Source organism: Castor canadensis, chromosome 9 (genome assembly GCF_047511655.1).
Source record: "Castor canadensis chromosome 9, mCasCan1.hap1v2, whole genome shotgun sequence".
Taxonomy (NCBI): domain Eukaryota; kingdom Metazoa; phylum Chordata; class Mammalia; order Rodentia; family Castoridae; genus Castor; species Castor canadensis.
Window position 1 is genome coordinate 152188301 of NC_133394.1, and position 26880 is coordinate 152215180.

A 26880-nucleotide genomic window follows, 5' to 3' on the forward strand; every position below is an offset into this window, starting at 1 on the left:
CATGTTGAGTGAGTTTGGGGATCAGACTTTCTGGACACCACCTAAGAGACCGTGCTCATCTTTGCTGCCCTTTTTGGCCTTACACAGGGCCTAGCAGCATTCAGTAGGTGCTAATAAATATCTGCTGAAGTCCCTAGCCAGTGGACATGAAGGCCAAGCTTACAGACTCAGGCTCTGTCTACAGAACCCAGGCCTAGGCAGAGTGGTCAGTCTGTCCACATCCCAGCAAAGTGGTGGCCTGGGCAGCTGTCCTAAGGGTCTGTTTCTCTTCCCTCTGAGGTGTAGGGTCAGGCAAGGGTTCCCACCTGCTGGTATCCCCAAAGCCTGGACAGACCAGGCTGAGCCTAGGAGCTTCATTCTCAGCTTCTGCACTGCTCCTCCCCACCCTGCTCAGGAATGCAAGGCCTAGAGACAGTTCAGATGGCAGATAAGGAGAAGGAAGGTTAGCAAGGAGGCTCAGCCCTTCCCAGCAGGGCGGGCCTCTGTCCTGGTGATGACTCAGACCATCTGATTGGAGCCTGGAGGCCTGGGCAGGGCACTGTCTGCTGACCATCCTGAGGACTGCAAGAGTCACACAGCAGCAGGTGAAGGGCCGGAGTCTCTCTCCTTCCCTCCCTTCCTTGGTAGCAGCTGCCCTGCTGGCAGGGTAAGTTCTAGACTCCTCTGCTGAGTCTGCCCCAGGAAGGACCTATGCCTAGGGTTGTCCGTGGGAACAGGTGAAGCCAGGGAGGTGCACACAGGGCAAGGAGCCCCCGAAACTGGCCTGGTCTGTAACGCCAGGAGGTCTGGGTCTTAGGTGGCCAATGTTTCAGGTGGTGAGGAAGAGCAGCCTGGTCCCCTTTGTCTGTGAAGTAAGTGGATCTGGATATTCTTGGGGCAACAGGCATGAGGTGGGGGTGCCAGCTCCCCACAATCCTGAGCACCTGGCAGGGCAGGTACCTCGTGGAAAGGTGAGAGCCCAGGAGATAACCACTGTGGGCTTCTGATCCTGGATCACCACCTCCTGGCTGGGTGCATTTGGGCAGGTGACTCTGTGCCTCTGAGCCTCAGTTTCCCCATCCGTTGGGTGTCCAGAGCAGTGTCCACACGTGGTCAATGGCCATAGTTGATATACAGCCCAGTGCAGGTGATCCTGGATAGTAGCCTTGTGCTTGGGGGAGGGGGGGAGGTCACACTGCTACCTCAGCTCTGATGATGCTCTGCCAACCTGAAAAATTAGCACAGGGTCTTTGGGGATTCCAGAGGGGCTCAGGGGGCCATGGGGGCAGGGAGGCCCCAGTGTCTTTCACAGGACAATTCTCTACACAGCCCTCCCTTCCCCCTTCGGCCAAAGTCCCTTCCAGCCCCTGGGGACAGCTCATTCCCTGGAGTGGGTCTGGAGCAGAGGCTAATAGGGTGGTGAACAGAGGGGTCTGACTCTAGGGGAAAGGGGAAGTGCTGCTCTGAGTCTATCGACTCTCTATTCTAAGGCCGTGGCATGGAGTCTATGGACTTCGCACAAGAGGCCATGGTGAGGAGGCCAGCTCTGTGGACGCAGGAGAGGTTCTGGCCTCTCTGAACCTCAGTTTCTTCTCATGTGCAGTGTGAGTCTGGTGACCTTACTTCTCCACCCCACAGAGATTGCAGGAATTGATTCAAGGCTGTGGGGATCTTTGCACCTTGGTAGCAGTAGTGTGAGTCTAGGCAGAGGTCTGTTTACCGTGAGAAGTGTGTCCTCCTGCTCATGTACCAAGGACCGTGGGGCTCAGAGTGGCCTTGAGGTGGCAAGCTCACTGGCAGGTAGCAGGTAACTGGAGTGCTAGTCCTAGGCTGCCTTGGTTTCCCCAGTGTACAGGATACTAATGAGAGCACCAGGCTCTGCCCCAGCCTATGATGGACCTCAGGGGAGAAGTGGCACAGACCCCTGGGCTGGCCCATGACCCCGCGACCCCAGCTGTGCAGAAGATGGGTTGGAGCATCAGCCCGGGCTGTGGCCCTGGGCAGCTTCTGTCCCCAGCACCTGTCTTTGAACCTTAATAGTTTGTCCTCCAAACACATCTAGCCTGTTCCTCCTTACTGGGCTTGTTTTAGAGACTTCATTTTTTGGAACGTGTTAGATTTACAAAACAAAGAGGAGGAGAGAACAGAGTGTTCTCTACCTGCCCAGCACTCCCCGTGGTTAGCATCTCACATCAGCATGGTGAGTGGGTCACAACTCAGGACCTGGTACTGTCGCATTAACACCAGCTTAAGGCCACACTACACTCGGACCCCCTTACTTCTCACCGAATTTTCTTTCCAGTTCTGGAACCCTCCTTTCTGCTCTCCCCACCTCCCATCGCCCCTTTAATGAGACCGTTTCATGCACTGGTAACACATTGGTTGGTTAGGTCACCTTTATCTGTCCTGGGATTGCCCTGTCCTCCTAAGATTGTTTAAACTTTTATACACTAAGGGTCACTCTGTGCTGTGATGTTCAATGTCTTTTAAGAAATGCACGGCGCCGTGCCCCACCCCCACCACAACCCAGACAGTCTCTCACTCCCCAAATCCCCTGTGAGCCACTGCACCAGCACCACCACCCCACCCCACTGGCCGCGTGTTCATCCTTGCATGGCAGAGGGACCGGCATGCACTCCAGGGCACAGATGACCTGAACTTTGTGCTGTATCTGCTTTTCCACTTGGTGTGTCTCAGGGGAAAGTCCTCATTCATCACCGGGCTTGCTGCATGAGGTGGAGGAGTTGACTTATCTGACACTTAGGTTGTTCCAAAGGTGTTGCTGTTATAAAAAAACCCTGTTGGCACCTGGTCCCTGGTCATTTCAGTCAAAGGCAGCAATCTGAGAATGAGTGCCAGGTCAAAGGATAAACACAATCTTGGTTCCATAGGTTGCCCTAGATTGCAACTGATAGCACTGTGTTCTCTATAACCTGCTGAGGATGGGCTGATAGGTGCTGGGGGCTGCTGATCCAATCTGAGAGGTGACAAAGGGTTTCCTGGGGTCAGTCTGCACTTCCTGCAAGGGAGAAATGGAGCATTGTTCCATATAGGACCTGGGGGGTGCTCTCTTTTGGCCACTGGTGGCCATGGGTAGGTTCTAGTGTGGTGTGTTACTTGTCCCATCACTTGCCCCCACTGTGGTCCGTGCTCCTCCACTCTGGTGGTAAGGGGTGCTGGGAACTGACAGTGCAGATGCTCTCACCACCTCCCTTCCCCATGTCCAGCCCACTTCTGCACCCTCGTCCTTCCTGGGACTTGAATCGTCCACTCCTCTTACAGCCATTTGTCCTTCAAGGCCCTGCTCGATTGTCATGGCTTCCCTGACTGCTGAGCATGGTGTCTTCACTTGTCACCTCTGCCACTTGTCCCACCCTGCTCCGTACACACCATTGGGTTTGTAGGAGGTGTTTGTCACAGTTATACTTGGTTACAGGTCTCAAGGGGCTGTATCAGGACTCACTGCTAGTGATGTTCACCTTGATCACCTGGCTGAGGTGGGGCTTGCAGGATTCTCTGCTGTGAAGTTGCTCTTCTCCCATCTTTCCACGCTGTGCTCTCTGAAAGGCAGTCACTGAATGTGTCCACGCTTAGGGAGAAAGTTTGTTATATCTCCTGCCTGTAGGCCAGAGTAGTGACGTAACTTATTTGGAATGTCCCATGTGGGCGGTCTGCCCATCCCCCACCGTTTACTCATTGTCTCAGTATGGATTTGTGGATATTTACTGTACCCATTGGATTATAATCCAGGACTACTTTATTTTATTGTTACACCTTAGGACATTGGGAACTCTTCTAGCTCGTTCCTATGTCCCCTTGGCATAGTCCTGTCATGGTGGGGACCTATTGACCCATCAATCATCTATCAATCTGTTTATCTGTCTATCTAGCTATCATCTGTCTGTCTTTCTGTCTACCCATTTAGCTGTCTCCCTTACTTCCTGGCACTACAAAGTGCTCCAGGTCCACCCTGTGTATTTCTTTCCTGTCCTGCCAGGGACTATATTTCATGAATATTTTATGCACCAAGGCTGTCTCAGAGCCCCACCTCCACGCAGCCTCCCTGGCTGTCTCAGGCAGGAGTAGGGGTCAGTTGGTGCTCTGGCCTCTCTGCCAGCTGTTCTGTCTCCATCTGTCTCCACAGCTCTCTTTGCCCCTCAGCTGAAAGCTCTGGAAGGTGGACTTTGTGGGTCAGCTACGTCCCGGGCACTCAGCACCGGACCCGCCACCTGCCTACACTTGGCAGTTCCACTCACTGCCACAACTCACCAATCCTGCCTTCCCCTGTTGTAGCATTATGACAACAACTGCCTTCCTTTGTGGAGCCCTGATCTTCAACTGGGCAGGTGCTGGACTGGGCTGCCAGCCAGGGCTGTGGAGAGCAACAGCTGCCGGGGGATCCAGTCGAGGCGGTTGGCTCCGGAATCTGCCCTTCATCACCTGTGTGGGGCCACGCAGCCAGTGCAGGATGAAGAGCTGCAGGCTTGTAAGGCGGGTTATGTCTGGGTAAAGCGTGGAAGGTGTGTCTCATCCTACAACAGGTTAGAGGAAAGCCTGTGGCTCACATCTGGCCTGGCATCAAAGCGATGGGCCTTCTGACCACACCCCTGTGGTGTCATCTGGGAAACATCACAGCTGGGTGCCGGGACCTGTGAGGGTGCACGTGTGAGCCTCAGCTGCCAAGGGACGGCTGACAGTCCCTGTCTCTCCAGAGTCTGGATGGGAGGAGCTGCGGGAGGGGCAGAGGCCAGAGACTGCCTGGCGCTGTTTAAACTCACCCGTCATCGATGCACACCGGAGGCGGGAGGGAGTAATTCCCTTCTGTGTGTGTGATGGGAAAATGAGCTGGAGGGAGTCTGGTGTCCCGTGCAGACCTAACCGGAAGTATGGGTCAGCCAGGGGTGCCCCCTCCGACACATCTGGGAGCCACAAATCCCGTTCAGAACACACAAGGCCATCTTCCAAGGACACAGGGGGACTTGCACATGGTCCAGTCCCCCGTGGCTGGCACCTCTGCTGTTAGTCACTAGGTCAACAGTGGCGGAGTGTGAGGTCCTGCAAGTGTCCTTCGTGGAGGGCTAACACATAAGGACCATGACAAAGGTCTGTCAGGTATAGCACAAACGTGCTCCAGGTCTCCAGGGTGCTGGGGAGGACTGGCCCATCTGGTGGTCAGAGAGGGCCAGGAGGAGGAGGTGAGGCAGGAGAGAGGTAAATGCAGGGGTGGTGGCTGAGGCAGAGGAATGAGTTTGTCAAGGGTATCAGATGGAACTGGATGAGGACTGTGAGAGAACATGGGCTGGGTGCCTCCTGGCACAGTTTGCTAAGCCTGGGGGTGGGGTGGGTAGTGGCTGTCCAGTTTGGCAGCTTTTGACCAACAGAGAGGAAGCCCTAGCAGCACCAGCACTGCCCTAGGCCAGCTGCGGAGCTGGGGCCCCAGAGGTGTCCTCAGGGTATGCAGGTGACTCTGGCCATGGTGAGCTCACAGCCAAGGAGGGAGAGCCTTAAAGAGGTGTGAGCATGAGGTCAGAGGGAGACAGCAGGTGGGAGGTATCGGGGAGGACACGGGCAGCTGGACAGAACAGGGAGCACTGAGAGGCGGGTTGGACCAAGACCCCGGACTCCAGCAGCTTGGTCAGAGCAGATGACTGAGGTCAGGACAGTTTAGAGTGTGTGGGTGGGGCCGGGGTGGACTGACCTGAGTGGACAGCATTTGGGGGTTTGAGGGAGGAAATAAAAAGATGGGAGCAGCTGAGTCACTGAAATGGAGCTGTCCCCACACAGGCCAAAGGTGCTATAGTGGCCTGTGCCCCCCACCCTGAGCCTCCTGTCTGCTTCTCAAGCAATGGCCTAGCCTGGTAGCCACCATCTCCAGGGCTATGGATCTTGGCTGGAAGAACCTCACTCCAGGGAGGTGTTTGGGGAGTGGTGTACCTGGGTTAGGCTAGTGTTTGCACCACCCAAGGTCAAGACCGACCAACCGCTAGGATGACTGGGCTCTAGGGAATGTCAGGAATTCCAGCCAGGGTCTCACAGGAATGCTGGGGCTCTGGGGAGTGAGAACCCACACACGGGGTGGATCCGGGATAGGACAGCGTCCCTCTGCTGTGTGCTCTGCCGGTGGAAACAGCTGGAGATGAGGAGTGCTGTTCTGGGAGTCTCTGTCACACATACCACGAGGCCCTCGCCCATGGGCCGGGCTTGCCCAAAGGAGGAGGCGTGATTGTGGACCTGCTAGCTCAGAGCCAGTCATTTCCCAGCTGGAGGGTGACGCCCGTCCTGACAAAGCCGGACACACCACTGGCCCGTGTTGCCTGAGGTTTGGCCGGATGCAGAGGGACCCCTTTCCGGCCAGGGAGGAGCAGGCGTCTTCAGTCTAGCAGAGGCTCGTGAACTGCTGACAGCTTCCTGCAGGCCTCTGACCTGGTGGCATGGGTATCCATCTGGCCTGGATGGCTGTCGGTCATCTGGGAAGCCTGTTTGCTTTCCACGTCCTTGTTTTTCAAAAGCAGTTCCTGAGATCTGGGATATAAGGCGCTGCACATCTTTGATCAGGGCTGGTTTTAGCTACCAAGGCCAGAAATAACAAACAGACCCGCACCTGCAGAGCAGACTCTGTTCTAGTGTTTTCTGTGTGTTGATGCACCGCGCTGGCCTCCAGTGCCAGCCATGTGCTGCTGCAGCTAGTGGCTTATGACACTGTCCTGGAGGGATGAGGAGGGACGAGGAGGACTCCATCAGTGAGGAATCTCAGGACGCATTCCTGCCGTGCCTGCCCTTAGGTCTGGATAGGGGTCAGGTGTGCCTGAGTCTTGGAAGGTGTGTGGTGGTGTCTTTGTCATTCTAAAAACACTGTATTCAGCCGTGTATTTCACAGACCAGGAATTACAGGGCAGGAAATAGAATGGGAGCGCTAGAATGGGGCAGGGGTGGTGGAAGTCTCAGGCTGTGCCTGCCTTGGAGGGGGGACAATCTCCAGGTGTCCCCTTTATAGTGAAAGGGCCATGAAGACCATGGGAACTTTCTCCCTGTGCACACAGGTGAAGTTGGTCCCTTCCCAAGCCTCAGTTTCCCCATCTGTAAGCCCAAATGGCGCCAATTGTCACCTGTGGCCAGCTTTCTTTGTCTGGAGCTCATCTCTCCAACCAGGGCTGATGACTTGATGTATGAGTGTCAACTACTCAGCTGCTTCAGAGACAGCGTGGAGCTGAGAAGGAGACTCAGGCTCACTTGTCACATCTGAGTGCCCAGCACAAGCCTGTCTCAGCTGTTGTCATTAATGCCCATCCCAGACTCCTCCAGGGACTGTCCTGGCCTTAGCCTGCTTTCTAGATGTTTTTCCTTTCCTTCCAGCCTTTGTGTGTTCAATGCCAGGGTTGCAGGGACCTCTCCATGTGAGTCACTCATAACACTGTCGGCCAGGGTAACCCCGAGGGGCCTCCCGCTATCTCTAGGGCACAAACGGCACCTGCAGGCCAAGCCCAGCCCCTGCTGTGTAAAGTTGCACCGGCCCAGCCACGCCCACCTGCTGACTACTACCACACAGGGATGGCAGGGCTGTGACAGACACACACCTCTTCTCTCCGGTTCTTCACGTGATCTAGAATGACCTCAGAGACACACGCGTGCCATGTCCACAGCACAAGACTGGTGGTGAGACACAGGCGCCTGCTGCTGTCATGCTCCCCTGCCTCTGCATTCCTGAGCCTCACTGTTCCTGGTCTGTTGTAGATTAACCCCAGGACAAGGGCACTGGGCCTCTCCTTGGCTGCCCGTGTCCAGGGGCCTGAGTGGCTACAGAGGCTAAGTCCTCTGTGTAGGATGAAGCTGTCTGTGCTACAGCTTGGCTTAAGCGTCCCTCTGAGCTCCCTGCCCCCAGGATTCCCCTTATACCCTTTCTTTGCCTGGCTCTTTCCTGCCAAGATTCAACCCAGGTACCTCCACTGCTGGGAAGCCTTTCTAGATTTTGCACTCCTCTCTCTCCACTTTGGCTTCCCTCTGTCACTGCCTGAGCTAGCTGTGGCATCCTGGTTTTCCATTGCCTGTGAGCCCTGGGGAGCAGAGACCCAGGGGGCAGAGCTGGGATGATGGGGCCACCACCACAAGAGGCAGGAGTAGCTCCAAATCCCAAAGAACTGAGGCAGAGATTGAAGTCTCCAACAAAGTGGGGATACGAGTGAGGCAGGTTGTGTGGGGACCTTCCCCGGTACAAGGGGAAGGTCAGACTTGTCGCCAGCCTGAGACTCTGGGAGAATGTAACTTATCACTGTCCCTGAGGACTTAAAACGCATTGAAATTAGAAACTGCTTTTCATCTTCACATGACAGCCGCCATCTCCATTTGCCCCAGGGAACTACAAAAATAAGAGTTGTCCCCCAAGCAGCAGGAGTAAGTCAGGGTGCCAGCATCCCAGGGCTGAATGGGAGCCTCTGCTCGGCTGCTCAGTTATCTGACCCTGTTAGCATTCACTGTTCTGTCCCAGGAAGGAGTCTCTGCCCCAAGGGCAGGGTCCACCTGGGCTGATTCAGGGTAGTGAGGGCCCCAGAGGACCTTCGAAGAGAGGATTGGTGGGGGCTTGACTGGGGGCTCCATGGCACGGATGTGTCCTGTGGGTGGGGGGGGGATGTGGACTTTCCCACAGGGAGGACTGAGGAGGGGCTTAGGCTCATCTCTGTATGCCCAGCATGGCACATTCACCTCCAAGGGAGCCTTCAGCACCAGGAAGGGGTGGATGGGAGCAGAAGCATGTGTTGGAGGAGACCCAGGGGCACCAGTGGCCAGCTCACAGCCCATGGCCCCTCAGAGAGTCCATGCCAGGGACCTTTCTCCATCCCCTTCCTGAGCCTCAGCATCCTGGGGGATGGCAGTGCAGCCTTCTGGGACAGCTCTGTTCCCTGTCCTGGCTGTGTCCTGCCCTGTAGCTACAGTCACAGGAGAAGTCCAGTTGGCGCTGGTGGTCATGCCCAGGCTTGTGCTTTGGCTACTGTGTCCCTCTGGCTTCATCTGCCTGGACCCCTGAGCAGCCTAATACAGAAAGCCTTCTTTGGTGGCTTAAAGTCAGCTCTGTTGTCCTGTGGCCTCTTTCTCAGGAGCAGGGAAGGATGGGGCGGGGGTGCAGGGGGTGGTGTTGGAGTAGGGACCAGTGAGAAGACAAGGACCCTACAGCATCCCTTCATCCTGCTAACTGGTACCCACCACTGTGCCTAATGTAACTCGGTAGCACCGGGTGGCCCCAGTGACATGGGCAAAGAGCCAGCAGGACCTCCACCTTTTAGCTACCTGGAATCCCCAGCCTCTCTGGACAGGACTTGCCTCCTTAGTATCCTGGGGAATGGCCCTACTGCCCTCTCACTGCTCCATGGACACATAGAGAAACCAAGGCAGTGAGGGACGGTGAGGACCACTGGCTTTGGTGTGGTTGGCTGAAGCCCTGCATGACTGAGGCAGTGCAGCATCTGTTAAGCTCCTTTGCTGACCATCCCAGTGGGGTCTGCAGGAGAGATGGGCTGGGCTGACTGTCATGGAGCACCATAGGTGGGTGATCCACTCAAGGGACTTGACTTCTTGGCATGTGACAAGCTCGTACTTACTATGACTGGATCAGGAGTCAGTACCAATGAGCACAGAGGTACTGACTCTACTGAGGCTCAGGGAAGTGACAGGTGGAACCCATGCCAGGGCTGGGATTCAGATGACCTCTGGCGGGCAGGGCCATGTGGTTTTGTCCCAACATCCTGCAGCCCTTGGAGCCCTGCCTGGAAAGCCCCAGGTCCAGAAGGCACCTGCTTCTTCCTTTGGAAGGCCAGTGGGTTATTGGGTGGCTGTGAGGTACCCTAAGCACAGTGGGGGAAGCTCTTGAAAAATCCCTCTGGGTGTGGGCCAAAAACACAGGTTCAGAGACAAACAGGATACAGGGTTTTGAGCTGCAGCTGGGGACAATGGCCGGGACAGGAAATGCCTCCAGACCCTTGTGTGGGTGTGGAGACTGTCCAAAGTCTCTCTCAATATGGCTTCCAGAAAAACAGGCTCAGGGGAGAACAAGCATCCCTGGAGTCTGCATTCTCTAGAGAGAGGTTTGAGGTGTGGATGGCAGGAGCCCAGGGCACCCACCCATTGGGCCCTACACAGACCGGGGACGGGGTGGGGGAGGAGGCAGGCAAGGAGCCAGGGAAAAGGAGGATGTATCTAGGGGCACGCAGCGAGTGTGGAAGATAGGCCAGCCTCATCCCATGGGCAGTATGGTAAGGACATAAGAGCAGAAGCCGACCCAGTTCAGTTCCTGCTTCTTGTCTGTACCCACGTGAGATCCAGCCTGGGCTTCCTCAGAGAGCAGGGCCAAGATTCCCTGCCTGGCCTCAACCTGGACTGCTAGAGACAGTGCTGCTCCCAGCTGGCAAGAAGGTGAAGAGGTAAAGCCAGCCTGCAGGCCAAGCTCCTAGGTAGGAGTGCTTGCAGGCCAAGGAAAAGAAGGAGGCACCTCTGTTCCCCCAGACAATGGCCAGTGGGCACGGAAGAACCGTAGGCCAAGTGAGGAGCAGCACCTGTGAGGTTTTGAGTGCTATGTCTGTGTGTCATACACGTGTCTGCAGAAGGGGAAAGGGAACAGGCAGCAGCTGGTGGACTTCCCCAATCCCAGTGTAAGCAGGGGCCTGGGTGCCAAGCCTCCTCCAACCAGGAAGGGCCTGGCCCCAGTCCAGGAAGGAGCTAATGATCAACTGCCCAGGACGTCCAGGCAGCCGCACTGGGCCTGCCTCTGTTGCTGGCCCCCAGGCGTGGTGAGGAAGTGGGGCAGGAAGCAGGAGGTGGTGGCAGCATTAAGCAGTCAGTCGGCTGTGGGCGGCCCCTGCCTGTCCTGGCCAGTTGGAGACAGACCCGAGGGCCAGCCAGCACTGAGCTGGGCTGGGAGTGGCCACCTGGCGCCTGTGTCCTGAGGCCTGGTCAGCGTCTCTGAGAGGAGTGCACAGGTACAGGGGGTCTCCGGGTGGGGGCTCTGGGCAGGAGGGTGTGGACCTGCTCAGCTGGATGCTGTGGGGTGAGCAGAGTGAAGCTTGCCACCATTGGATCTAAGAATAGCTTCCCACCTTCCTCTTTCTGGGAGGCTTTCTGATTTTCTTGGGGTTGGGGTGGAGCACAGCCAGGATGGGAGCCATGGGACGCTGCCACTCGAGTTGCTGGACTGATTTGTGGGTTTGCTCAGATAATGACTTCAGTTTTGACAAAGCATTGCTTCTGTGACCTTGTCATCATCCTGGCCCCCAACAAGCTTGTCCTCAGGTTCTGAACGAGATGTGGGAACTGACTAGCAGTGAGGGATTCTGGGGCCAGTGGGTTCCAGCAGTGACCCCTGCCCTGGGTCAACACAGGCCACATCCAAGACCCACCAATACTATCGTGTGCTTCTGCAAGGCATATGGTGCCACTGTGGCTGTGACCCTGCCATTCAGGTCATGCTGGATCTCTTCACATCAACCAATGAGACCAGGGCCTTGACCAGGGCGGTCTACTGAGCCTTGTGGGGAGACCTGGGTGAGGTTTCCCACCCCAGGTCCCTGCCGGGCCATGGGGCCCCGTGCACGCCCACCGAGACCCTCTCTGGGCCTAGGCGTAGTCCCTCCAGAAGCCTAAGAGCCCCCACCCTGCTCAGACACAGTGACATCCGGTGAGTTAATGGTGCTGACCAAGGCTGGAGCAGGAGCAGCCTATTCAAACTGGTCACTCAGACATGTCCTCCCAGCACTGATGTGGGGGGCCAGGGCTGAGCCTGTACTTGGAGGCGACCAGGGGCACAAGCTGGGGCATCAAGGTTGAGGTGGGCATGCAGACTGACCCGGCTGGGTTAAAACCTCACCTGCTGCCTGATGGTGTGACCCCGGCAGGTTGAGCCTTAGAACACATAGCTGTGACGTGGGTGCAGTGGCTTCTCCATCATCCAGGTTAAAGGTTAAAGGTGAGGGCTGAGGTGCTCCTGAGCAGGGCCCCGTTAGGTGTCTGTCAATATGTTGACACGAGGCTTCCTGTCTCAGGCACGGTGCCAGCAATTTATGCTCATGCTTACAAATCCAATGACATGAATGCTGTTAGCCCTACCACAGAGGACAGTTACAGGGCATGGCGGTGCCCATGGCTGCCAGAGCAAATGATGTCCTCAGAGCTCTGTGGGCCAGGAGTCAGAGAGAGGGTGTGGGCAGGGCCAGGCTCCTTCCAGAGGCCTGAAAGGAGGGATCTTCCCTCTTTAGTTTCTAGGGCCCCAGATGTTCCTTGTGGCTTGTGGCCACATCACCTCTGCCTCTGTGATCACCTGGCTGCCTCCTCCCTCTCTGTATGTCTCTTTTCTTCATAAGGACCTCAGGTGCTGGGCGGAGTGCCACCCTCACCCAGTACCACTCTTCTTAATTGAGGCTCACTTCATCTGCAAAATCCTATTGGTAAAGAAGCACCCTGCCTGAGGTGCCTTGTGGCACGAATGTTGGGGGGACAGTGTTCACCCCCACGTGGAGTGACAAGTCAAGTCTCCAGGGGTGCTTCTTGGTGAGGTGGACAAGGTCCCCATGGTCCCTGAGCAGAACCTGGTGAGAGCGCCAGTCAGACCCCCTCAGCCCCAGTGAGGACTGAAGGAGCATGTCCTGCCTCCAGCCCGCCTGTATTAAACACTGACTGTAAACCGTAGCACCGTCTGTTTCACCCACCCGATCTCCTTATGAACTGGTGTTTTCATTCTCATTTTCTAGGTGGGTAAACTGAGGCAAGGGGCCAGATGCTGCCTAGGGCTTGGGTCTGAGCCACTTCTGCCATGGGCCTAGAAGGCCTGTGAGGCAGAGGGCTATTCACTGAAACAGCAGGGAGAGGGCTGTGCTACGGAAGTGGGGCTGGAAGCGGAGGCCTGAGTGGGAGCCCTACATGTATCGCAGCTTCTCGTGCCTGGGCAAGCAGGTGGGAAGTTCCCTCAGCCAGGGATCCCTCCTGTTCTCAGGACATACCCTGAGTGCTGGCTCTGTGCCCGGGACCCTGAGACCTCCCCTCCTCAAATGAGCCTGTTCCTGACCCAGGGAAGGTGGGCAGGAAGGGAGCAGATGCCCTCAGCATTGGCAGCTGGTGCTAACGCCTGCCCAGCAGCTGGGAGGCCTGTTCTACCTGCACGTGGGGACATCCTCCTGGCTGTGGACAGTCAGAGTGGCAGGAAGGGGAGGGCAGGACCCATGGTTGGGTCTAGACAGGGGCGGGAGGCACAGGCCCTATAAGCCAGGACCTTGAACATCACAGGTGGGATTCAGGTGCTCTGTTGAGACACCTCTCCTCTGTGTGCCTCAGCTGGGAAGACAGGCTTGGCCTCGAAGGTCCTTGCAGACCTGGGCCAGGCAGTAGGTGACCAGTGGGAGCCAGGATGGCAGTTTGGCAAAACAAGGAGAAGGACACAAAGTCCAGGGTGCAGGCTGAACTTGAGGCTGGAAGGGTGGCAGGGGTGCCTGGCTGCAGCCTGAAGGATGCCGAGGAGGACCTCAGGCGTGACCGGGTGGAGACAGCATCCAGGGATGGGGGTACAGGGAAAGCATAGATATGGGACCTGACCTGGTATGCAACATTGTGACCCACAGGATCACATATCCCACCCCAGCACCAGGCTCCAGTGCCTGCAGTTCTGTTCCTTTCCTCAGGGGAGTGACAGTCATCAGCCTACCCCTCCTTCCCCCACTAGGGAAGGACTGTCTGCAGGGGACCAGGTCTCCTTGGTACCGTTGGCATGAGATGCCCACCCTAGTTTTTGTCCCTGCCCTTAGAGATGAATTTGGCCACAAACTGACCAGTGTACATGTGGAGCAGGTGTGCGGGTGGGAGCTCCCTGAAGCCACCTCACAGCTCCAGGATTGTCACGTCTGCAAGTCTTGCTAGTGCTTGGCTACCAGGGGCTAAAGCCCTTGATTGAGAGACCACCCCCCCTTCCAGAGACCCTTCCTCACTGTCCCATTCCCCACCCCTCCCTCTGGGATGAGGTGCTGCTCTCTTCCCATCACAGACTGTGCCACCTGGAGCTGTCACTGCTTATGATATCTGAATTCCCAGTTACCAGCAGGCTGGTGGGGTGTCCTCCCTCTGCATCCCAGCTGCCTAGTGCAGAGCTGGCATAGGGTGGGGGCAGCTGGGACGCAGAGGGATGCAGGGTTTGTTAAAACTACAGAAGTCCTCTGATCTCAGTTTCCTCTGATCCCCGTTTTACAGTCTGTGCTGCAAGTTGGGTCAAAGCCAGTCGTCAGGGGCCAGCAGCATCCATGGGGGTGCATGCTGCACCAGCTATCCTGTCCATCCCTGACACACCTGTCCAGGTCTCCCTAAACCTGTGCTAAATGTCCCTGGGAGAGGTGCTGAGGTCTCCAGGGCACTCTGCACCCATTCTGGGACTCTCGGGGCAGACCTGTCCAGCTTGGCCAGTGCCAAAGGCCTGGGTGGCTCTTGGGCAGGAGTGGAGAGGAATAGGGAAGGGGCCAAGGCTGGGGTCAGGTCTGTGGCTCCCAATGTAGGTAAGAAGGCATCCTGTGTTGTCCAATGAAGACTCGGCTGTCACACTTTTGGTAAGAATTTGAGGTGAGGAAAGAGACAAGCCCAGCACCCCTGTGGCACCGCCTCTAGCCTGTGCCATCTAGCACACTCTGGGCAAGTATCGGAGCAAACTCTCAGACCCCAACCCAGTGGTCCCAGTGAAGGGCTTCGGTGGTGCCTCTCTGCCTTCGAGGGTGCTCCCTCGTGTCATGCCCCCATGATCCTAGACCCGGGGCACTTCTGCAGCTGCCCAGGCTGCCTCCCACAAGTTCCTAGCTCTGGGACTGCAGGAGACGTGAGCAGGGTGGCTGGGCTGGCAGCATATCTGGACACTAACCCCATGCTGCTGGCAGGCGCTCTCCAGGTCTGCTGCTGAGCACCCTGAGAAAGAGGGCGGGTTGGAGAAAGCCAGCCTTGCGCTTTGATCCAGTGAGTTGGGACAGAGGGACTCTGCCTGTACTCTGCAAGGCAGGACTGAGACTTCCCAGCTCACGGTCAGCCAATGGCTGGAATATTCAGATCATGCTTTGCCAACTTTCCCTGTGAGCGGGAAGAGCCATTGGTGGCCACTCTGCTCTCTCTGAAGGGCATGTGACTAACCCTGTCCCAGTGGCCAAACCCGGGAGTCTTCCCCATGCTCCACAGCCTTGTCTCTGCTCCATGCTCTGCCTGTGGCCCCTGCACCTGCATTTGATGTCAGAAAGGGAATTTATGTCATTCTTTGTCCTTTGACCCCAGGAGCACAGTCCTTAGGTTATAATGGACATCGTTTGCTTTCTTCTTTTTTCTTGTGGTGTGAATTGAACCCAGGATGCATTCTAAGCAAGTGCTCTGCCACTGAGCTATGCTCTCAGCCCCTCTCATTTACTTTTGACTCCAGGAAAGGGTGAGACATAGTGATCGCTCCTCATCCAAGGGGTTCACCTCATCCCTTCTCCCTTCCCCCCTCTGCGTGCTTCCCTCCCTCCTAGGGAACCCTGAGGTCTGGGCTCTCTGGCTTCATACAGACTCTTCTGGAGGGGGAGGCTGAGCTCAGGGGGGTAGCAGCAGTGTCTTTTGGAAATCTATGGCCAGAACCCAGCACAGTTGAGATCTCAGGGACCAGAACTGCATCACTGTGCAAAACCGAGGTTCCTCCCTGGCCTCCTGAGGAGACATGTCATCTCTCTGGGGGAACCAGCCCACTAGGCTCTAGTTGGCTGGGGTGTGTGGTGGGTTTAACAGGAAACCAAGTCCCCTGGGTGTCCAGTGGGAACATGAACTCTGCTATCTAAACAGTCCTACAGAAGTGTTTGGTCATCTACAGGGCTGTCTGATCTGATTAGTGCTCACCAGCCAGGCCCAGAGCTGTTTCCCAGAGACCTGTTAAGTAAGAAAGAAGGGAGACCCCCACCAGCCCTCAAAGGACACCCAGCCTGTTAGTGAGACAGCTTTGACATCCACTGTGGTGCATGACTCTGACAGAGCCTTTCCAGGGGACTTGGCCAGATTGAGGAGGAAAAGGCCAAGTTGAGCTCTGAAAGGATATGTGGGGTTCACCCGTCAAAGGGGAGAAGGAGCTGTCCAGGCAAAAGTAACAGCCTAAGCAAAGGTCCTGTGGTAGCAGGGAGCCCAGCAAATTCGAGGGACCAAAGAGTGCTGGCAAGGTGGCCTGAGTAGGGGGAAGGGATGCAGGTCATATACCCTGGCCCTCCATGCCAAGCCACCTGCTGGGAGCAAGGGCCCCCACTGGGTCTCAAAGGGAACCCCTTCAATGCCAGTCTTCTCTCTCCTTGACCCCCAACTCTGGCAATGACCTTATGTTGACCCTGGTAGCCTGTCTCCCTGGAGATGCATCTCTGCTGACTGCCCTGTCCTCTCTCCACAGAAAGCCACCGGAATGCCAAGCCCTCAACCCTGAGGCGTCTGTGGGTCATGAAGGACCCTGCAGATGTGACTACCATGGGGAGGGGGCGTGCAGGACCCTCAGGAAGCTACAGCCATGGGAGCAAGGTCCAGAGTATGCCCATGAACTCACCCACTGGACAGGAGCGAGCAGGGCCAGGGGAGGCCAAGGCCACAGTCACAAGTGGTGAGTGCAGTTTCTGAGGCCTGGGCTCCCTCCTCCCTCTGAGCTGCTGTCTGCCCAGTGCTTCTCCTTTCCTAGGTCCTGAGAGTCATTTGTCAACTGGGGTCAGGCTTGTGTTTTTCAGGGCATCAGTGATAGGAAAGCTGGCAGAGCTCAGGGAAGGGCCTGCAAGCCGACCGTCCATCCAGGGACTTCTAGAAATACACTGATGTACACCTCTGCCATCAGTCCTGTCTTGTCCTTGTAAACTCTGGGATTACTCAGGACAGGGGGCCCTCGTTCCCCAAGAGGCAAACCAAGCCCTGGAGAGGGGAGAGGATCTGTCCAGGCCCCATGGTGATCAATGAGTGGCCAGGTCAGTCTCCTGAGGGCCTTGGTGGAGATGCCTTCTCCCTGGCCACCAGGTAGTCACAGGAGGGCTATGATGGAGAAGCCAGGAAGGGTTGCACCCAGGAGACCTGGCTCTAATCTTGGTTGTCAATGGGCCATTGTTTGACATGGGCCTCAGTTTCCCCACTTGGAAACCTGAGAGGCAGCCTCAGTGACCTCCAGGACTCCCTCCTCTTTGGACCCTGGGAGAGAGAACTGGTGGACACCAGAGTCTCTTCACATAGTCTGACTTATCCTGCAACTTGCTTGGCTGTTCCCTGTCTCTGGTCCCCAGGGATGGCACATACTCTATCAGTGCCAAGTGATGGGTGAGTGACTGACACATTGGGAGAAGGAAATCAATGCATCCTGGGCAGGTGCCTGGCCTGGGCCGTGACATGTGGACCCTGGACTTCCAGAGAGCTTTCTTACCTCAGTCCTTCCCCTGTGGGAGGAGATGGGGAGGGACCAGGTGGCCTCCTGGGTGCTGACTCACAAGGGGAAGTGGTCCTGTCAGGAGGGAGGGCTGGAGGCATGGGTGGAGCCACGGAATGCACAGAAATCACGACATACATGTGTCAGAACAGCCTGCCCCAGAGTCACCTCAGCCAGGGAGGGGCTGTGTGTGTCAGAGAAGGGAGCAGTGGCTGACATGGGAAGCAATGAGGTGACAATACTGACAGGTGCGCCCTCTGGAGGCTGCACAAGCACACTGGTCCTTCTCTTTGCTCCCTTTCTCTCTCTCTCTCTCTCTCTCATTTTTTCTGAATTACAGACATGAAGCCTTTCATCTTGAAAGGTGTCTACATTTCCCAACAAGGACCTTCTTACAAAACCATAGTGCTGGGATTTATGGGTAATCTTCTGGTTTGACAATACTGTTATCTGACTTACAGACCTTATTCAGAGCATTGTAGGTCATCCCAAGAATGTCCTTGGGAGCCCATGGAAGTCTCAGGTAATGCTTGGGTGTGCTCACCACCTCTTGGCAGTGCCTTTTAATCAGGAGGTCGCTCTTTTGAAGAACATGGTCCAGTTTTCGTGAGAATGTCTATCATTGGGTCCTGCTGATGTATCTTTGGGATCACATCAGGGTTTAGAGTAGGAGTGCCACAGATGTGAGCTGTCCCCTCTGTGCAGTGTGTAGCAATGCCCACGATGTGGATTTGTGTGGCTCCTGGTGAGGCTGATTTGCTAGGCACAGGTTCCACCACTGAGCCATAGCCCCAGCTGCAACACTAACGTTAGTCCCTTGGGTAGGGAGTGTCTCCTGGTTTTCTCCAGTAGAAAGTTACACTTTTCCCTTTGCTGTCCATCAGCAGCTCTCGGGAAGACGCCCACACTGAGTGTCCTCTCACCAAGCTCACAAAGCACTAGCTTTTTCCTCCCTGATCGCTCTAGGGTAGAGTGATAACTATGATGATGGTGGCAAAGTGGTGGCTTCCTGATGTCTCACCCCTTGTACCTCCACTCACTGGCTTTCTCCCAGGCTCTCACTCACTTCAGTGTGAGCTCACAGGTCTTCAGTCTCTGGACTTTCACCACCACCATCTCCCGTTGACCAAGTGGCCCTCAGTGGCTTTTGCTGTGTTCCCATTGTGCTGCAAGCATGCCCTCACTTTCTGGGATTGCAGAGATCCCAGGCTCATCTTCACATCCCCTGCTCCAGGGAGCCTTGACTTTGGTACTGGAGGGTGGCATTGATAAACCATGACCTAAGGTTTCCATGTAGTTTTTTTGACTTGACAGCCACTGCTGAGCCCCTGCTGTGGGCTCAGCTCTGGCCTTGGTCCTCGGGGTACAGAGAGAGTGAGTCCTGTGAGTGGAGTCAGACAAGATGCCACAAGGCCAGGATCAACAAACGCTGTGTGAAATGAACTTGGTGACCAGATCTAAGGACAACATGACCAAGCTGAGCCATACCCACTGCTCTGTGTCTCCAGGGTCACAAAGATGGCTGTGCTGAATTTCAGCACGCTCTAAGCCAACATAACCTTCTCGATTCCCATCCCTTGATCCTGAGGCTTCATGCTTCACCTCGTTTCAGGTGAGGAAGTAGAGCAGGACAGAGTTGAGGGGCCCTGGCTGTGATTCCAGCTTGCAGGCAGTAAGAGTGGGAGCTGGCCTCTGGCCCTGGCCCCAGGGACTCAGCAGCACCAAAGGAGCCATTGGCACAGTTCACATCCTACTCTGGCCATGAGTAGCACCTCCTCTGACCCCACACTACTGGGGTCTTACTGGTCTTTGACCAGATTGCAAGTCCCACACTACCCGTCTCCCAGGGCACCAGTGAGTGGCGCTGAGACAGATCAGGATGCAGCACTGTCTGGCCCTGAGACCCCAACAGTGCTGTCACCCCTTCTGTGGTGGGCAGAATAATGGTGGCTGAGATGTCCATGTCTTTATTCTGGCACCTGTGACTATGCCACCTCATATGGCAAAAGGAAATTGCATATGGGATGAAATTTGGGGTCTTGAGAAGAGAGGTTATCCTGGGTCATCCGGATGGGCCCCAAATGACACACAAGAGTCTTTATGGGGAGGAGGAGCAGTGAAAGAGACATGACCATGAAGGCAGGAGTCAGAGTCAGAGTCTCCAGTTGGAGGCTGAACTGTGAGCCTGAGAGGCATATAGCCTCCTGGAGCTGGAGAAGGAAGGAAGTGGATCCTCCTCTGGAGTCTGCAGAAGGAACTAGCCCTGCTTATCCCAGCCGAATTCCAAAAAGACAAGATAACATATTTGTGTTGTTGCAAGCCACCTCATTTGGGGCTGTGTCATGCCACCAAGGGGGAACATGCAGCCCCCTCCTTGCTAGGCTTTGGTGTGGTGGGGCGGGTGACCAAAGGGAAAGGAGGCTGTGGGTGTTGATGCCTCTCTTCTTCCAGAGAGACCTGGGTGTTTGGAGAGGTGCTTCTTACCCCCCCTCTCCCCCTTCACCCCCACCCCCCACCGCCTATCACAGGAACCCACTCTGTTGCAGACACCAGTCCTCTGCCTGACATTGCTGGACCAGCTGCTGGGACCCCTTCTAGCCAGATGGCAGTGTACCCCACAGGTGAGTATCCTGGGCCCTATATCACGCCCAGGGGCAATCCTGGAGTGTTGTGTTAATTGAATTTCTGCTACTGTAACAAAACACCTGAGATAATATGGGCTTGTGAAGGGTAGGTTATGTGCACTCAGAGTTTCAGAGGTTTCAGTCCATGGCAGGTTGCCTCTCGCTTTGGACCGATGGGGTGGCACATTGTGGCAGGAGCACAGGGCACAGCGACACTGCTCACCTCATGGTCAGGAATTTGAAGAGAAAGCAGAAGAGACTGGGGTTCCCCAATGACCTACAAACCTCCCACTATGCCCCACCTTTGAAAAGCATCACTGCCTCCTAACAGTGCCACAGGCTGTGGACCAAGTCTTTAGCACATGAGACTTTGGGGGACATTCCAGATCCAAACTGCAGGAAGCGTGGAGCATCCTGTGCACCTGTCAGTGCCTCACTCGGGGCTCATCATGCATGGCCTGACTTCCCACCTTAGCGTCACACAGGGCTGGGCAGGGGCTGGTTCAGTGCAGCTGCCTACCCCAGGCCCAGAGACCCTGCTTCAGGGTTGCTGAGAGAAGGCAGCCCTGGAAAGAAGGCAGGTCTGGAAAGCCAGCATCAGCCTGTGCTCACGGCCATGTGGCTTCAGTAAAGGCTTCCCTGGACCTCAGTCTGCATCTACCCAGGTGGGAGAGACCCATGAGTGGCCCCCAGGGAGGTCATGCCCAAGGGCTGTGGCAAGAACTGAGTGGAAGTGGCCACTCTGTTATAGGGATGCAGAGGCATGCAGGCTTCCCAGGGAGGGGCTCCAAGGACCCTAGCATTTGCCAAGGATGGTGGGAGGCAGCCCTGGGTTGGGGTGGGGGTGGGGAGAGCCCTGCACTCCTAGGCATATGAAGCCCTATACCCCCAATGGCTGCCCCAACACTGGCTATGGATAAACTGAGCCCCAACTCTCTTGGCCACACTTTTACCATGGCTATGACGCCTGCCCAGCCCCTGTCTTTCCACTTGAGAGATCATTGCTCTGTTATTCTGGATAATCAGCACATCGGCCCACGGCACAGACCATTTGGGCCTGGAAAATGCAATGCCTGCCCTCTTCATGGAGTAGAGGCTCAGACCTTGTGAAATGCTGTGCGTGGCTTCCTCTTATGGGAGGGGCTCCTCTAGATTACAGAAGTCTCCACATTGCTCAGCCACTGGCTCTTCCCCTACATGGGGCGGGGTGGCAGCTTCAGGGCTCCCAGGCCACAGGTTAGAAGATAGGTGCTCCAAGCTTATCCCAAGGGTGTGGGCAACTGGTCTCTCTCTTACCTGCCTCTCCCTCTTAACTCTTTTCTTTCCTCTCTCCTTGCTCACTCCCTCCCCCTTCTCCAAGCAACTCCCAATCTGTGGAGGGCCGGCAGCCCCCATTCTGAAAAACCCACAGTCAGAGCCTTGGGGCTGTGTCTTGACAGGAGGCCAATTTTCTCAGCATTTCCACGCACTGGGGCAGACATAGTCACTTCCCCAAGAGCCTGGGAGCAATAGCCAGCCTCAGAGAGGGACAAGACTCAGGATCCCTGTAGGGTGGCAGGGAGGGGTGGTATCCCAGCTAAGAGCTGTTCAGGGCAGCAACCAGTGAGGACCCAGTGTAGGAGAGGTTCTGGGGCTGACAGAGGTCATGGTGAGAGCAAAGGTCCTGGGACAAGGCTAGGGGTACCTTGCCCAAGGCTAGGGGTACCTTGGTGTCTTGGGGCAGCAGAAAGGACCAAACAGGACCAGAGGCTCAGGCTGTGTAGCGTGTGAAGGAACTTGGTTTTGTTCTACAGTGAATGGAGACCTCTGCAGCTGTGTTTTCTCGTAGGCCACCCTGGCCACAAGAGGCGGCTTGCATTCAACTCTACCTAGAATGAACAAAAGGCCTAGTTCTCTCAAGAGCTCTGCAGCCTGGAGCATGTAAAGAGGGCATGTCTACCCTGCAGACACAGACATGTCTGTCCTGCTGCCCAGAGGGTCAGGAGCCAGGCTAAGTTGGAGCGTGTTATGGCAGCCTTGTGCTGGCCCAGCCCAGGGTATTGTCTGAAGGAGGCCCAGGCCAACTAGCTGCCATCTTGTCACCAGGCCAGGGCTGTGTGAAGCATGGGCTGAGGTGGAGGGTGGGACTCGGGGACTGGCTGCCTGGTTACTGTGGTATGTGACAGGTTGGTGGTAGGGGTGCTTTTGGAGACAAGAAAGATGAGAAGGAGCCGGGAAGGAGGGATGGAGATGTCTGGGCTGCTCAAAGTTGGAGGTGGTGTCCAGAGCTGGGGCTGAGGGCAGAGATGGGGCTGGAAGTTATGGTGACGAGGAACCACTCACTGAAGAGTTGCTCTGCACTGGCCTGTTTTTGTTTGTTTGTTTGTTTTATTATTTATATGTGCATACAAGGCTTGGGTCATTTCTACCCCCTCCCTTACCACCCACTCCGCCCCCTCCTTCTCTCCCCCCACCCCCTCAATACCCAGCAGAAACTATTTTGCCCTTATCTCTAATTTTGTTGTAGAGAGAGTATAAGCAATAATAGGAAGGAACAAGGGTTTTTGCTGGTTGAGATAAGGATAGCTATACAGGGCATTGACTCACATTGATTTCCTGTGCGTGGGTGTTACCTTCTAGGTTAATTCTTTTTGATCTCACCTTTTCTCTAGTTCCTGGACCCTTTTCCTATTGGCCTCAGTTGCTTTTAAGGTATCTGCTTTAGTTTCTCTGCGTTAAGGGCAACAAATGCTATCTAATTTTTTAGGTGTCTTACCTATCCTCACCCCTCCCTTGTGTGCTCTTGCTTTTATCATGTGATCAAAGTCCAATCCCCTTGTTGTGTTTGCCCTTGATCTAATGTCCGCATAAGAGGGAGAACATACGATTTTTGGTCTTTTGGGCCAGGATAACCTCACTCAGAATGATGTTCTCCAATTCCATCCATTTACCAGCGAATGATAACATTTCATTCTTCTTCATGGCTGCATAAAATTCCATTGTGTATAGATACCACATTTTCTTAATCCATTTGTCAGTGGTGGGGCATCTTGACTGTTTCCATAACTTGGCTATTGTGAATAGTGCTGCAATAAACATGGATGTGCAGGTGCCTCTGGAGTAACAGTCTTTTGGGTATATCCCCAAGAGTGGTATTGCTGGATCAAATGGTAGATCAATGTCTAGCTTTTAGGTAGCGTCCAAATTTTTTTCCAGAGTGGTTGTACTAGTCTACATTCCCACCAGCAGTGTAAGAGGGTTCCTTTTTCCCCGTATCCTCGCCAACACCTGTTGTTGGTGGTGTTGCTGATGATGGCTATTCTAACAGGGGTGAGGTGGAATCTTAGTGTGGTTTTAATTTGCATTTCCTTCATTGCTAGAGATGGTGAGCATTTTTTCATGTGTTTTTTGGCCATTTGAATTTCTTCTTTTGAGAAAGTTCTGTTTAGTTCACTTGCCCATTTCTTTATTGGTTCATTAGTTTTGGGAGAATTTAGTTTTTTAAGTTCCCTGTATATTCTGGTTATCAGTCCTTTGTCTGATGTGTAGCTGGCAAATATTTTCTCCCACTCTGTGGGTGTTCTCTTCAGTTTAGAGACCACTTCTTTTGATGAACAGAAGCTTTTTAGTTTTATGAGGTCCCATTTATCTATGCTATCTCTTAGTTGCTGTGCTGCTGGGGTTTCACTGAGAAAGTTCTTACCTATACCTACTAACTCCAGAGTATTTCCTACTCTTTCTTGTATCAACATTAGAGTTTGGGGTCTAATATTAAGATCCTTGATCCATTTTGAGTTAATATTGGTATAGGGTGATATACATGGATCTAGTTTCAGTTTTTTGCAGACTGCTAACCAGTTTTCCCAGCAGTTTTTGTTGAAGAGGCTGCTATTTCTCCATCGTATATTTTTTAGCTCCTTTGTCAAAGACAAGTTGCTTATAGTTGTGTGGCTTCATATCTGGGTCCTTTATTCTGTTCCACTGGTCTTCATGTCTGTTTTTGTGCCAGTACCATGCTGTTTTTATTGTTATTGCTTTGTAATATAGTTTGGAGTCAGGTATTGTGATACCTCCAGCATTGTTCTTTTGACTGAGTATTGCCTTGGCTATTTGTGGCTTCTTGTGTTTCCATATAAAATTCACAGTAGATTTTTCAATCTTTGTAATGAATGTCATTGGAATTTTGATGGGACTTGCATTAACCATGCAGATTACTTTAGGGAGTATCGACATTTTTACTATGTTGATTCTACCAATCCATGAGCATGGGAGATCTCTCCACTTTCTATAGTCTTCCTCAATCTCTTTCTTCAGAAGTGTATAGTTTTCCTTGTAGAGGTCTTTCACATCTTTTGTTAGGTTTACACCTAGGTATTTGATTTTTTTTGAGGCTATTGTAAATGGAATTGTTTTCATACATTCTTTTTCAGTTTGCTCATTGTTAGTGTATAGAAATGCTAATGATTTTTCTATGTTGATTTTATATCCTGCTACCTTGCTATAGCTATTGATGATGTCTAGAAGCTTCTGAGTAGAGTTTTTTGGGTCTTTAAGGTATAGGATTATGTCGTCTGCAAATAGGGATATTTTGACAGTTTCTTTACCTATTTGCATTCCTTTTATTCCTTCTTCTTGCCTAATTGCTCTGGCTAGGAATTCCAGTACTATGTTGAATAGGAGTGGAGATAGTGGGCATCCTTGTCTGGTTCCTGATTTTAGAGGGAATGGTTTCAGTTTTTCTCCGTTAAGTATAATGATGGCTGTAGGTTTGTCATATATAGCTTTTATAATGTTGAGGTACTTTCCTTCTATTCCTAGTTTTCTTAGAGCTTTTATCATGAAATGATGTTGGATCTTATCAAAGGCTTTTTCTGCATCTATTGAGATGATCAAGTGGTTTTTGTCTTTGCTTTTGTTAATGTGGTTTATTACATTTATTGATTTTCGTATGTTGAACCACCCTTGCATTCCTGGGATGAAGCCTACTTGGTCGTGGTGAATAATCTTTTTGATGTGTTGTTGAATTCGGTTTGCCATTATTTTGTTGAAGATTTTTGCATTAATGTTCATTAAGGAGATTGGCCTATAGTTCTCCTTTTTGGAGGTGTCTTTGCCTGGTTTTGGGATAAGTGTAATACTGGCTTCATAAAATGTGTTTGGCAGTTTTCCTTCCCTTTCTATTTCATGGAACAGTTTAAGGAGGGTTGGTATCAGTTCTTCTTTAAAGGTCTGATAGAATTCAGCAGAGAATCCATCAGGTCCTGGACTTTTCTTTTTGGGGAGACTCTTGATTGCTGCTTCAATTTCATTTTGTGTTATAGGTCTATTCAGGTGATTAATTTCCTCTTGGTTCAGTTTTGGATGATCATATGTATCTAGAAATCTGTCCATTTCTTTAAGATTTTCAAATTTATTTGAATATAGGTTCTCGAAGTAGTCTCTGATGATTTCCTGGACTTCCACGGTGTTTGTTGTTATCTCCCCTTTTGCATTCCTGATTCTACTAATTTGGGTTTTTTCTCTCCTCATTTTAGTCAGGTTTGCCAGGGGTCTGTCGATTTGTTTATTTTTTCAAAGAACCAACTTTTTGTTTCATTCATTCTTTGTATGGTTTTTTTTGGTTTCTATTTAATTGATTTCAGCTCTTATTTTTATTATTTCTCTCCTTCTATTTGTTTTGGAATTTGCTTGTTCTTGTTTTTCTAGGAGTTTGAGATGTATCATTAGGTCACTGATTTGGGATCTTTCAGTCTTTTTAATATATGCACTCATGGCTATAAACTTTCCTCTCAGGACTGCCTTTGCTGTGTCCCATAGGTTCCAGTAGGTTGTGTTTTCATTTTCATTGACTTCCAGGAACTTTTTAATTTCCTCTTTTATTTCATCGATGATCCATTGTTCATTAAGTAATGAGTTATTTAGTTTCCAGCTGTTTGCATGTTTTTTGTCTTTACTTTTGTTGTTGAGTTCTAGTTTTATTGCATTGTGATCAGATAGTATGAATGGTACAGTTTCTATTTTCTTATATTTGGTGAGGCTTGCTTTGTGCCCTAGGATATGATCTATTTTGGAGAAGGTTCCATGGGCTGCTGAGAAGAATATATATTGTGTAGAAGTTGGATGAAATGTTCTGTAGACATCAACTAGGTCCATTTGATCTATTGTAAATTTTAGATCTTGGATTTCTTTATTGATTTTTTGTTTGGATGACCTATCTATTGATGATAATGGGGTGTTAAAGTCTCCCACGACCACTGTGTTGGAGTTAACATATGCTTTTGGGTCTTTCAGGGTATGTTTGATGAAATTGGGTGCATTGACATTGGGTGCATATAGGTTGATGATTATTATTTCCTTTTGGTCTATTTCCCCTTTTATTAGAATGGAATGTCCTTCTTTATCTCGTTTGATCAATGTAGGTTTGAAGTCTACTTTGTCAGAGATAAGTATTGCTACTCCTGCCTGTTTTCAGGGGCCATTGGCTTGGTAAATCTTCTTCCAGCCTTTCATCCTAAGCATATGCTTATTTCTGTCAGTGAGATGGGTCTCCTGTAAGCAACAAATTGTTGGATCTTTCTTTTTAATCCATTTCGTCAAGCGGTGCCTTTTGATGGGTGAATTAAGTCCGTTAACATTAAGTGTTAGTACTGATAGGTGTGTGGTGATTCCTGTCATTTAGTTGTCTTAGTTGTTTGAAGGTTTGATTGTGTGTACCTAACTTGATGTTACTCTCTATTGTCTTGCTTTTTCTTTTCCTGTGGTTTGGTGCTGCCTGTCTTTTCATGGTTAAGTTGGGTTTCACTTTCTGTGTGCAGAATCCCTTGAAGAATCTTTTGTAGTGGTGGCTTTGTGTTCACATACTGTTTTAGTTTCTGCTTATCATGGAAGACTTTT

The 26880-nt window shown here is 52.9% G+C and overlaps 1 protein-coding gene across 4 annotated transcripts in view; it reads left to right on the forward strand.

The window, feature by feature from the left end:
* The first annotated feature begins 500 nt into the window (after window positions 1-500).
* The window catches only part of Sh3tc1 (SH3 domain and tetratricopeptide repeats 1), a 54830-nt gene continuing 28450 nt past the window's right edge, over window positions 501-26880 (forward strand). The window contains exons 1-3 of one of the 4 annotated variants that reach the window (XM_074042688.1): window positions 501-646; window positions 16379-16582; window positions 19912-20004. In XM_074042688.1, coding sequence (XP_073898789.1) covers window positions 16426-16582; window positions 19912-20004 — 250 coding nt within the window. In that variant the 5' untranslated portion in view covers window positions 501-646; window positions 16379-16425. Of the gene's footprint in view, window positions 647-9942; window positions 10944-16378; window positions 16583-19911; window positions 20005-26880 lie in introns of those variants that run through there. The other 3 variants (XM_074042689.1, XM_074042687.1, XM_020165336.2) reach the window with 3 other exon arrangements.